This window comes from Panthera tigris, chromosome D4, assembly GCF_018350195.1.
Source record: "Panthera tigris isolate Pti1 chromosome D4, P.tigris_Pti1_mat1.1, whole genome shotgun sequence".
NCBI lineage: Eukaryota > Metazoa > Chordata > Mammalia > Carnivora > Felidae > Panthera > Panthera tigris.
In genome coordinates, this window is record NC_056672.1 from 44,904,801 (window position 1) to 44,918,260 (window position 13,460).

A 13,460-nucleotide genomic window follows, 5' to 3' on the forward strand; every position below is an offset into this window, starting at 1 on the left:
CTGGCCTAACAGGTAGATAGGGAACATCAAAAGACAAGGTGTGTGGAAAGAGCAAGAATTAGGTTTTAAACATGTTGAATTTGAGGCACATTCCAGTACCGGAGCGGGAATATCAGGTGACACGTTATGCCCTGAATGTTCGGCAGAATATGTAACCGGATCTTTTCTGCCCTTATTAAAGCCTTCACTTTGATTCGTTAAGGAACTCTTCTGCGTACCTGTGTACCTCAAACACAGACAGCCTGCTTGTCTACCTACGGGCTAATTCCAGGTCCTGCAAACGTCTCTCGGAAGTCTGCTTTTTCATATTAACATGTTTTCGTGTCTGTGCCAAACTGGCGAAAGAGAAGTCCTAAATAAAGGACCCCATGGTTATTTCATTGTTTATTTAAATTTCCGCTCATACTATCCACCTAGATCAGATTTCATCTCCTGTTTGTGTTCAGTGGCCCATCTTCATCTTGAGATTCTAAATCTCCCCATCCCCTTTTTCACAAATAAAAAAAATAAAGGTAGTGCGTACTTCTTTGAAAACTCAAACAATGGCACTTGGAGGCGGTGAAAGTAGTAAGCAGTAAACGTTTCCTTTTTGTCATCTTCTCTTTTCTTCTTTTAAAGAGATTTTTTAAATGTTTACTTATATTTGAGAGAGAGAGAGAGAGAGAGAGAGAGAGAGAGAGAGAGAGAGACCGAGTGTGAGTGGGGGAGGGGCAGAGAGAGGGAGGGAGACAGAGAATCTGAAGCAGGCTCCAGGCTCTGGGCTGTCAGCACAGAGCCCGACGTGGGGCTTGAACTCACGAACTGTGAGATCATGACCTGAGCCGAAGTCAGATGCTTAACAGACTGAGCCACCCAGGTGCCCTTCTTTTCTTCTTTTTTAAAAATTCACTTTCTTGGGGCACCTGGGTGGCTCAGTGGGTTAAGCATCCGACTCTTGATTTCGGTTCAGGTTGTGATCTCATGGTTCATGAGATCGAGCCCTGCGTCGGGCTCCGCACTGATGTTGCGGGATCTGCTAGGGATTCTCTCTCCCTCTCTGCCCCTCCCTCCCCCGAATGCACACGCGCTCTCTCTCTCTCTCTCTCTCAAAATAAACAGACAAACATTAAAAAAAAAAAATCACTTCCTTTTTGGGCTCTGGTAAAAACTGGGAAGTGACGGGGCTCAGGGTAGGTGTCTGGTAGGTGTCTCACAGGTTCTACCAGATCTTAACTTGGTTCACTCTGGAATATAGAAGAAGCCAGGGTGATGCTGTGTAATCAAGTCCAGGCACATGCAATCAGGGACCAGCTAATTGCTCTGAAATTGGAGCCCCGTTTCTAGATCTGTATCAAAGATATTTTATAAGCACATACACTCCATAAGCCTTATAAAATGGGATACTCCTTTCATACGCGTATTGTTCTAAAACTTGTATTTCCCTACTTAATAGGTATTGGACATCTTTCCATAGGTCTGTTTGCAGCTTTGTTAACGGCTAAAGAGTATTCTAGATTGTGAACGTATCATATTTGAAATATTTCTCTATTTGACAAACATGTTTTTCTTCTTCCATTTTTTAAAATTTATTTTTAACGTTTGTTGATTTTTTTTGAGAGAGAGAGAGACAGAGACAGAGAATGAGCAGGGAGGGGCAGAGAGAGAGAGAAGGGGAGACACAGAAACTGAAGCAAACTCCAGGCTCCTAGCTTCCTGTCCAAAGCCCAATGCGGGGCTTGAACCCACAAACTGTGGGATCATGACCTGAGCCAAAGTCCGACACTTAATCGACTGAGCCACCCAGGTGCCCCTCTTCTTCCATTTAAAAAAAAATTTTTTTTTTAACGTTTTATTTATTTTTGAGACAGGGAGAGACAGAGCATGAACAGGGGATGGTCAGAGAAAGGGAGACACAGAATCTGAAGTACGCTCCAGGCTCTGAGCTGTCAGCACAGAGCCCGAGGTGGGGCTCGAACTCACTTACCGAGAGATCATGACCTGAGCTGAAGTCGGCCGCTCAACCAACTGAGCCACCCAGGCACCCCTCTTCTTCCATTTTTTAAGATAACAAATGCAGTGTAAAATCTTCTTTTGAGTATATATAAGGGTAATTCTATATGAGGGGTTCTTAGAAGTAGAATTCATGGGAAAGTGGGTATGTACTTAAAACTTTTTTTTTATGGATTTAAGAATTCATGGATGCTGCCGATTTATTCTCCATAAAGACTGAACCAGCGGGGGCATCTGGCTGGCTCAGTCGGAAAAGCATGCGAGTCTTGAGTCTTGACCTCAGCATAGTGAGTGTGAGCCCATGTTGGGTGTAGAGATTACTAAAAAGAATAACCTTAAAAAACCTTGAACAAACGAATGCTCAACCTGAAAGTGCTTTTTCTCCCATTCACTCATCAATCCTGGATATTTTGAACCTTACTTTTCTGTGACTTGCATATCTCTATTCTTCGCTCATCTTTCTGTTATATGGTTAGGCTGATTTCATTGCTTTTCTTGTTTTTTGGATGTTAACGCTTTGTGTCTTATAGGTTTGTAAATATTTCATCTCATATTGTCTCTTAATGAGACCTGAAAACCCTCCCCACTCACTTTGCTAAAACCACCTGGAATTTTAGTTATAGATTGTCTTTTTCTGTTCTTTGTCACATTTGAAAAATGTTAAAGACTTGGCTATACATTCTTTTGGTATTCATCCTGACCAGTTCTTTGTCATATATCTCTTTCTGTTTCTTCAGTTTTTTTAATCCTTTATCTTTTTCTTTTCTTTTTTTAATTTAAAATAAGAACCTTATTGAGATATTATTCACGTATTAGAATATCGTCCTTTGAAAGCGCATATAACTCAGTGGTTTTGGGCATATTTACAAAATTGCACAATCATCATTCGTTATCTTAAAAATTTTTTTTTCATGTTCATGTATTTTGAGAGACAGAGAGCAAGAAGAGAGCACGAGTTGGGGAGGGGCAGAGAGAGAGAATCCATGCTGTCGGCATGAATGCAGGGCTCAATCCCACCAACTGTGAGATCATGACCTGAGCCAAATTCAAGGGTTGGACGCTTAACTGACTGAAGCACCCAGGTGCCCCTGGGTTATCTTTTAACTGGAGAACTTCATTAAGAAAAATGTCAGAATATTATGTCTGAAAGTATTTCTTTTGTCTTCATGAATTACTCTTATTTTTTTGGGGGGGTTGTTTAGACTTACTAAGTTATATAAGCCTTTTCCTTAGAATTCCATATATATTTCTTCAATCACTGTTGCAGATGAGAATGCTGATGCGAAATTAGAAATGATGTCAGTCTAGTGGTCTTTATTTTATATGTTTTATTTTATAAAATCTGAGTTTATAGGATTTTCCTTTTGTCTTTGGATTTGAGAAATGTCAGCAATTAATTTTTTCAGGAATCTTGTCTAGCACTTGGTGGCCTTTTTAATTTGGAGACATAAATTCAATGAAAAATTTTCCTATCCTGTTTTTGATTTTTGCTTCTCTAGTTGTTATTGTTTTCTACTATTTCACCATTTTGATTTTCAGCACTAATCAAGCGATTATTGTAACCTCTTTCTGCAATCATATAGAATTCAATAGAAATTTCGTTTAAAAAAATTTGTTTTAAGTTTAGTTTGAGAGCGAGCGAGCGAGTGAGCGAGCATGAGTAAGGTAGGGGCAGAGAGAGAGGGGGAGAGAATTCCAGGCAGGCTCTGGAGCCCCGTATGGGGCTCGAACTCACTAACTATGAGATCCTGACCTGAGCCGAAATGAAGAGTCAGACACTTAACCTACTGAGCCACCCAGGCACCCTGTAATTTAGTTGTATTTTTCAGTTTTTTAAGAAATTTATTTAAGTAATCTTTATACCCAGTGTGGGGCTCAAACTCACAACTCTGAGATCAAGATTTGCACACTCTTCTGACTGAGCCAGCCAGGCGCCCCAAAAATATAGTTTTTTAAGAGCAGATCTCAGAGACAGAGTAACAATGGCTGAAAACAAGACCTCAGATACAGAAAACAATGGCTGTCTTTATGAGGACAGATGGAAAATACTAGGATTTAGGGTAGGTTTGGGTTTGTAGTTAGTTTTAGGCATATTCTAGGCTTGAGCATTTATGAACTCTGACCCTTGGGTTTGTATAGCCTCCTCTGTAAAGGGGGAAAAACATTACAATCTTTATGGTACGGTTACAAGTACTAGATTACCACAATTTATTGAAAAAACAACCAGGTGCTTTACTGACATACTCTCATTTATTCTTTATAACAACACAAGAGATGGGCTTATGATTCTAGATTGTATGGATGAGGATGTTGTGGTTTCTAGGTGTTACAAGTCTTGCCCAACATTCCCTAGCTAATTAGAATTAAAGCCAGAATTTAAATAAAAATTAATCTGAAACCATCTCTCTCAGGCCACTTGAAATATTTGAATAATTTAAATAATTACTCAATTGAATTTACTGTTTGAATGCATCTGTTATTTGATTGACGCCATTATTTTTCAAAACTTACAATATATTCATGCTACACTTTTGCTTAAAATACGGTACAGACTTAATTTTCCACACAGTAAAGTCTGGATCCACAAATAAGACCAAACAAGATTTAACTTAAAGGTTAGAAAACCGGAGTTCAGAGGCACCTGGGTGGCTCAGTTGGTTAAGCGTCTGACTTTGGCTCAGGTCATGATCTCATGGTTTGTGAGTTCTAGTCCCTCGTTGGGCTGTGTGCTGACAGCTCGGAGCCTGGAGTCTGCTTGGGATTCTGTGTCTCCCTCTCTCTCAGTCCCTCGCCCACTCACGCTCTGTCTCGCTCTCTCTCTCAAGAAAATAAACTTTAAAAAAAAATTTTAAAAACCTGGAGTTCATTTATTAGCTTTAGTTTTCTGTAAATTAAATGCATATATATGATGTATGTGCTTTTCTCTGGGATTCTACTGCTTTTAGGAATGGGTGACCCAAATTGGTTAAAAATCATAGGTGTGTATGGAGTTTCCTCAAAAATTAAAAACAATTACCATATGACCCAGTAATTTCACCACTGGGTATTTACTGAAAGAAAATGAAGGCACTAATTAGCAAAGATATCTGCACCCTGTTTTTATTGCAGCATTATTTACAAAAGCCAAGATATGGAAATAACCCATGTGTCCATCCATAGATGAATGGATAAAGAAGATATAATAAAACACACACCCTGAATATTTCTCATCTGTAAAAAAGATGGAAATCTTGTCATTTACAGCAACATGGATGGACCTAGAGGGTATATAATGCTAAGTGAAATAAGTTAGAGAAAGACAAATACCACATGATTTCACTCATATGTGGGATTTAAGAAACAAATGAAGAAAGAAAAAAAGCTGAACAAAAAAAACATAGACTCTTAAATACAGAGAACATACTGATGGTTCCTAGAGGGAAGGTGGGTGGGGGGGATGGGTGAAATCCTTTAAGGGACTAAGAGTACATTTATCTTGATGAGCACTGAGAAGTATATAGGATTGTTGAATCATTATATTGTAGACCTGAAACTAATATAATACTGTATGTTATTATCTGTTATCTGTCTTCTCTAGAACTCCAATCACATCGAAAGCAAATTATTAAATAAGGAAATGTGAGCCACAATTGTGAGCCACATATGCAATTCAAAATTTTCTCATAGCTGCATTAAAAAGTAAAAGGAAACAGGTGATGTTAATTTTAATGACATAGTATGTGCCCCATATATCGAAAATATTATTTCAATGTACGGTCAATATAAAAAATTACACATGATATTTTATATTCTTTTTGTGTCCTGAATCTTTAAAACGCAGTGTGTCTTTTATACACATAGCACGTCTCAGTTTGGATGAGCCACATTACAAGTGGTCAGGAGCCACATGTGGCTCTTGGCTGATGTATTAGACAGTGTGGACAAACCTCTTGTCAGCTGAAAAACTTTAAATGTCATAAAAGAGTACACTAAATAACACCTCACATAATTGCCCCAAATGATACCAGTGAATTAAGTCCAAGTCTTGCCCTAGCCTAAAGATAAAGTTAACAGTGACTTGTAACCTACCATATTCTGGATAGTAAATTACATAATACATGTTAAGCACTTAGGAGTATACTTAGCTTACAGTGGATGGTCCATAAATATTAACAACCATGATTTAAAAAATACTGCTCCCCCCCATTTAACAAGCAATTATTTTTTTATTTCTAAGATTTCTTTTTTATTCCCCAAGAAAACCTTATTTTAAAAGGGCAGGCTAATTTGTAACAACATGGATGAACCTGGAGGGTATTATGCTACGTATTAACCCAGAGAAAGACAAATACTGAACTAGGTAACACTTAGTATGTGGAATCTTAAAAGGAAAAAAAAAAAAGGGGCGCCTGGGTGGCTCAGTCGGTTAGGTGTCTGACTCTTGATCTCAGCTCAGTCTCGATCATGAGTTCAAACCCCTACCTGTTGGCCTCCGCACTGGGTGTGGAACCTACTAAAAAAAAAAAAAAAAAAAAAAAGCCAAACTTACAGAAACAGTAGACTGGTGGTTGCCAGCATCTGGGTGGGAGAAACGGGGAGAGGTTAGTCAGAGGATACAAACTCCAGTTATAAGATGAGTAAGTTCTGATAATCTAATGTATAGCATGTTGACTACAGTAAACAATAACGTATCGTATACTTGAAATTGCTGAGAGTAGGTCTTTAGTATTTTCATCAGAAAAAAAGTATGTGAGTTGATGGATGCGTTAATTATAAAATGATTGCCATAATCAAGTTAATGTATGCACATATCACATTGTATACTTGAAATATACTATAATTGTATTTGTCAATTTTACCTCAATAAAGCTGGAAAAGATCACATTTCACAATTAAAAAAAATTAATAAAAAGAAAAAAAATAAAAAGGGCAGGCTATTCTATTTTTCTCTTTTTCTGTCTCTCTCTCTCTCTCTCTCTTTTTTTTTTGATATATTATCCTCCTACCTCTTAGAGAGAATAAAGGAAAATTTTAAGATTTTATTCCCTACTCCCATTAATTTTATTTTATTGGGGGTTATTTGCCCCGAATGGTCCCCTGGCCCATTTTTTTGAGTGGCTAATCCATTTCATATGTCTGGTTATTATTCATGGTCTACTAATATTTATAAATGAAGGACTTAATTATTCAGCATGGGTAACTGATGTGGTCACTGCCTGCAATTATGTGGGCTGATGTTTATTTTTTCCTGATTGGTACCCCCCACAAGTGTGTGTAGGGAGGTGATTGAGAGGCTGGTGGTTTGATTCTTTGGCTCCAGTTCTCTTTTAAGTATGTTGCCTGAGAGCTGTCGACTTTTAGGCCTCTTGGCTGTGCTGTAGAAAGAGGTGGGTGCGTGTGGGTGGTTTCTGTTTAGTGTGGGTGGCAAGTGTTCAATTATTTAAAAATGGTAGGGTTAAGAGCCTGATTAGAATATTCACTTTTTATCTCTGGCATTTAACACGTTGTTATGTTTCTTTACAGGAATACACATGGCTTGCTAAAAGCCATTATGAAGTTATTACAAATGCAAGCTCTAAAGGAAGGACAAAATGGGGAGAAGAATATTCGGAATTTATATACTATAAGGTATGCCTTTTTTTCTTTCTTCAAAATGTGTGCGACTTGTTAACTAAATTATGAACAGATATGCTAATCTGTTAAGAACTAGTTATTTAGGCAGTGATTGTGGGTCTTGACCTCTCAGGAAGTTAGTATTTTAAAGATGCGTAAGATTGAGGCAGAGTTGAAAACATGCCGACGTCACCATTGTGGGTTTCAGGGTTGCTTCCTTGGAATTGGACTCTGTTACCCAAAATTCCTTCTGCTCTGGAAAATTGTAACCATCTTCCCAATACTGTGAAAACTGTAGAGTTGATTGAGTGAATGTACATAAAGCAGGAGGAGTTTGGGTTAGGTAGGAGGGTAAACTTCCTCACTCTAAAAAGGAATAGGCCATTTAAAGGTTAATACCCAGGGCAAGGTTGGTAGTTAGGGGCACTGATTTGCCTTTTCTTTGTCCTGTATATAATGTAACATGGTAGAACTGTGTTAAAAAGAACATAGCAACATAGAAGGTAGTAACAATTACAGTGAAATACATTGGATTTTATTGAGGAGTTTGGACAAGGGACGCATCATACTTACTTGTGAAGGTGACCCTAACCATTGCATTGAAGGTCCCAGAAAGCCATTTCCTAAAAAAAAAATTTAATGTTTATTTATTTTTGAGAGAGAGAGAGAGAGAGCAGGGGGAGGGGCAGAGAGAGACGGAGACACAGAATCTGAAGCAGGCTCTGAGCTGTCAGCACAGAAAGAAAATGTTCATGGGATGAGCTATCAGCTCTGAGGTGTCAGCACAGAGCCCAATACGGGGCTGGAACCCACCAGCCATGAGATCTTGACCTGAGCCAAAGCTGGACGCTCAACCTCCTGAGCCACCAAGGCACCCCCCAGAAAGCCGTTTCTTAAGAGAGCATCTCTTAGTGAATAGAGGGCCCCAGGAACTCTGTTCAGTTATGCGTCTGGAATATGCCTGTTTCAGAAGAATGAGAACGTGGGACCATAAACAAGGGCAGTGGTTTTGGGGGGGCGAATGGCTTACATGGTGATCCAACAGGGAAAATAAGTCAGGTGCTAATGAACCGTCATTGGCTTGAGCATATAGCACCTGTAGTTTTGAGCATTTGACATCACAGCTATCAGAAGCTACGAGAGTCTCCAAAATACCAACTGAAACCTGTTACATATACTTCTGGTACTTTGCTTTTGATAATAAGCCAAAAGTGTCTCCTGTATTACAATGATCTTTTCTGAAATTTTAGTGCTACTTATGATCTTTTTGATTTTTGTGAGTACGTTACTGAGTTTCTCAAGCCAGTTTTCTAACAAGGTCAGATTTTCATTTTATGTATTTTCTTCTTGACATGTTTTTTGAATATCTTCAAACATACAGAAAATTTGGAAGAATATAGTACAATGAATTAGTGAATTCATTGCTAACTTATGAGTTAATTCATAAATTAATTTATTTTTAAATTGGGGAAGCAAAAGGAAAATTGTTTTTTTGAAAATACTCTGGAAACTTGGGGTGTGTAAACTTTTTCAAATTGATAAATACGATTTTTTTCTTTTCTTTTTTTTTTTTTTTTTAAACATAGTGGTGCTCTGTGAGATAACAATGTTTTCATTTCTGGTTTCTCTTTCATCCATTACATTAACCAGAATTGAACCTAAGACGAAGATGAGCAGATTTTAAATATTTCTAGATGAGTCATATAAACATCTGTGTGTGTGTGTGTGTGTGTGTGTGTGTGTTTAAAGAAGTTCAAATTCTTGGGCCACTGTTCTAGGATAGAAAATAATTCCATTTCATTGTTGTTCATTGGGAACTATTTATTTTAAAATAGGAAAGTCATTCAAGTTTTAAATTTTTATGTAATAGCTTTATTGAGATATAATTCACATACCACAGGATTGACCCATTTAAAGTATACAATTCAACAGTTTTTAGTATATTCATAGAATTATGCAACCTTGCCATAATTACTTTTAAGATGTTTTCATATCCTCCCACATTCCTCACCCATTAGTAGTCACTCCATATTTCCCTCCTCCCAGGGGGATATATCTTTTTTAATGTTTATTTATTTTGAGAGAGCAAGCAAGAGAGTGGGGGGGAGGGGCAGAGAGCAGGAGAGAGAGAGAGAATCCCAAGCAGGCTCTGGCTATCAGCCCAAAGCCCAATTTGGGGCTTCATCCCGTGAAATTCTTCCCGAGTTGAGTATTCATCTCGGATACTCAACTGACCGAGCCACCCAGACACCCTCCCAGTGTCGTATTTTTAATTCAGTGGTTTTCAGCACTGACTGCTTATTAGAACGACCTGGGTGTGCTTAAAAACAAACAAACCTAGGACTAATCAAATGCCCCGGATCAGCTGAATCAGAATCTCTGCTGTAAGGCCTAGGCATTTGGATTTTTTTAAAAAGATCCCACATGATTCTGATTCACAGTGAGTATAAGACGGTATGTCAGCTTGCTCTGATGTGCATTTTCTTTTATGTTTGTAAAAACTTAAAATTTTATTTAAATCCCAGTTAGTTAACATAGAGTGTAATACTGATTTTAGGAGTAGAATTTAGTGATTCATCACTTACAGGTAACACCCAGTGCTCATGCCCTCCTCTAACGTGCATGCTAAGTGCCCGGGACCTTGTTGATTAAAGGGTTCTTTTTCTTTTTTTTGTAATTTTTAAAAATATGTATTTATTGTTGAGAGAGAGAGAGAGAGACAGAGACAGAGACAGAGACAGAACCTGAAGCAGGCTCCAGGCTCTGAGCTGTCAGCACAGAGCCCAACATGGGGCTTGAATTCATGAACTGAGAGATCATGACCTGAGCCGAAGTCAGACGCCCAATCGCCTGAGCCACTCAGGTGCCGCAGGATTCTTTTTCTTTAGGTCTGGGATGGGCTCAGGATTGTCGTGTAACAAGTTCCCAGGTGATTCAGCCGATGCTGCTTTCCGCCGCTATACTATATAAGCAGTGCTTGATCGGAAGCGGTGTTAGTGGTACCTGGGAGCTTGTTAGGAGGCTGCGATCTCTTACTCTGTTTCAGCCTACCTGGATCAGCACCCTCGCTCCAGGTAGATTTTCCAGGTAATCCGTAGGCACCTTAAAGTTTAGGAAGCTCTGGTTCAGAGGATGGTAAAAGCAAATTTTCTATCATCCAAAGAGTTATTCTCCTTTTCGTACTGATTGCCCTCGCTGTGTGTGATTGCACACACAGATTCAGTCATCTGTAATGTTTCACCTGTTGCCCCGCTTTATAATTTATTATCCCCTCTAGTTGGTTCTTCTAACTTACGGTCTTGTTTTCAAAAGACAGTTGGTGGAAGGTGAGGATGGGGAGCCTCGTGTGAGGAGCTCAGATCGTACTGGATACATAAGTTGTGGCTTTAGAGGGGCGGCACATTAAGAGGTCCAGAATGAATCACCTGAGTTGGCATAATCCAGTAATGTTTATGGAGAGCCCTTATGTGAATGGCTGTTTGGCACTATAAATCAGTAGAGTGTAATCGAGTGTGTAAGAGCCTTAAGTTCCTCCAGGGGGGATTGAGGATGGCAGGAACAGAGGAGAGGTGAGTCTGAAGAGCAGATTCCCCTCAAGAGAGCTATGATTTTACCTGAGTCAAGCATAAAATTGTCATGCTGTTTTAGAGCCTTCTTTGCCACACGGTGGTTAGCAATATCATTCCGCTTTGGAGAGGCGGCTGATGAGCTGTGTACGAAAGCATAGAAGGGATACCCGGAGCCCAGAACTCCACTGAGAGAGGCGTTCCCTGGTTATGCTGGAAGATTAATTTAAAATGGAAGTTGTATGACAAATAATTGTAAGCTTTCTGGGAATGAAATTGATCTGCGTTTTGATGGTATTAAGGACTCTGCTAGCACACAGCCTTGGAGTTTACGCATTTCTCATTTCTCCTTGTCCTAATAGCAGATTAGTTTGAATTCTAGCAAAACAGAGTCTGCGGTTATTTTAAATGGGTCGGTGCTGAATTGCACAAGTTGTGCCAGTATGGAAGTGAAGACAGCGGGGCGGGAGCCCCCGCAGCATGAGCCAGCGGCTTCCTCTGGTTCCTATGAATTTCTCAAAGGCGCTCTAGAGAGGGTATTCTCTTTTGTTGAACCTGGAGCTCAGCGGTTCTCAAACTTCCTGTGCCTAAGAAGCGCCCGGGGAGCTTGTTAACAGGACCACTTCTCAAGCTCTTGCTGGAGATGAGTATTCAGTAGGTTCTGCAGGAGACTTGGGAATCGATGTGTTTACCCAGCTGCTCAGTGATCTGGATATAGGTCACCTGTGGGTCAAAATTGAGAACTATTGCTTGAGCCCCTGGGAGCTTAAAGGTACCACATATGAGCTGCAAGGAGCCCCTTGGGGCACACCAGAGGGGATATTGAGTGGCTTAGTCCTGTCTCCTTGCCTCTGTTCCCTGCTTGGGAGGCAAAAGGTCCGTTTCCTCCTAAGCACCAAGGCACCAAGTTCATCTTGCCATGTCCACCAAGGACAATAGAGAGGTCGAGAGCAGAACCAGAGAGCATTTCTAAAGGAAAAGCAGACCAGTGAAAGCAAGTGAAGTACACATGCGAGAGGGGATGTAAGATTTAAACTCCACCGCTCTACTCAAAGAAATAATTCTGTGGCCCTAGCAAGTTAGTGTTCTTCATGGTCAGATGATGCTTGTTTGGAGCAGGAGGGGAAGAGAACCCTCCGCACCCTCTTGTAAAGCAATACTTATTTGCAGTGTTTGTAGTGTATAAGGAGCTCATCCTCAGAGGGTTTTGTTTTTTGTTTTGTTTTTTTACCGTTTATTTTTGAGAGGCAGAGAGAGACCGAGCACGAGCAGGGGAGGGGCAGAGCGAGAGACACACACACAGAATCCGAAGCAGGCTCCAGGCCCTGAGCTGTCAGCACAGAGCCCAGTGCGGGACTGGAACTCACAAACTGCGAGATCATGACCCGAGCCGAAGTTGGACGCTTAACCGGCTGAGCCACCCAGGCGCCTTCATCCTCAGCGTTTTTGATCTGTTTGGAACATGGCTGGAAACGTGCATTTTAAGATTTGGATAGACTGGCGGTCTACTGACCATGCTTTGAGATCCATTAGACTAGAGTGTATGTGGCTAGTAAAGTTCGTATCGCTGAGCCGGACCTTTCTTTAGTCTTGTGCCTTCAACAAGATTAAATGGGGATGTTTAAATGTGGTTTCAGTGAATGGTTTTTAGGATGGGGGTAGCTGGAAGCACAACACAGCACATTTATGTTTCGCAGAGGCTACGTGTGAAACTCCGGGTCCATGAGCCTCCACTCTGGTTGCCCAGTAGAACCTCTGAGGGGCTTTTAAATATACAGGTGCCTGGGCTTTTTTTGCTAGAATGACTGGAGCGTTAGCCTCAGGCACTGGCGTGATTTTAGAGCTTCCTAGATGGTTTCCAACGTGCTGGTAGGGTGGAGAACTGCTGGCCAGTTGTTGACATGAGGCAGTAGGGGTTCATTGCTGCTAGACCTTCAGATGTTTCAATGTTAAGAATATTTTCTCTGAAATTCCTGACCACTGAATGCCGGAAAACAATTCAAATTTTTAAAAATACAGGGTAGGCAGACAAAACACATCTGTTCACAGGATGGAGTCCAAGTGCAAACAGGTTTGCAGCCTCTGTTTTAGGCACTTACCAGTTTTCAGAAACTTGAGAAGCTCTTCTTTCCTTGTGAACAAGTTTTTTTTTTTTTTTAATAGTTAACTTTTTTTTAATGTTTATTTATTTTTGAGAAAGAGAGAGACAGAGCGCAAGCAGGGGAGGAGCAGAGAGAGGGAGACACAGAATCCAAAGCAGGCTCCAGGCTCTGAGCTGTCAGCACAGAGCCTGAGGTGGGGCTCGAACTCATG

General features: G+C 40.3%; 1 protein-coding gene across 3 annotated transcripts in view; it reads left to right on the forward strand.

The window, feature by feature from the left end:
- The window catches only part of FOCAD (focadhesin), a 319,129-nt gene that overhangs the window by 48,226 nt on the left and 257,443 nt on the right, over nt 1-13,460 (forward strand). For all 3 annotated transcript variants that reach the window (XM_042965277.1, XM_042965278.1, XM_042965279.1), the window contains exon 5: nt 7,492-7,596. In XM_042965277.1, the coding sequence (XP_042821211.1) occupies nt 7,492-7,596 (105 nt within the window). The remainder of the gene's footprint in view (nt 1-7,491; nt 7,597-13,460) is intronic.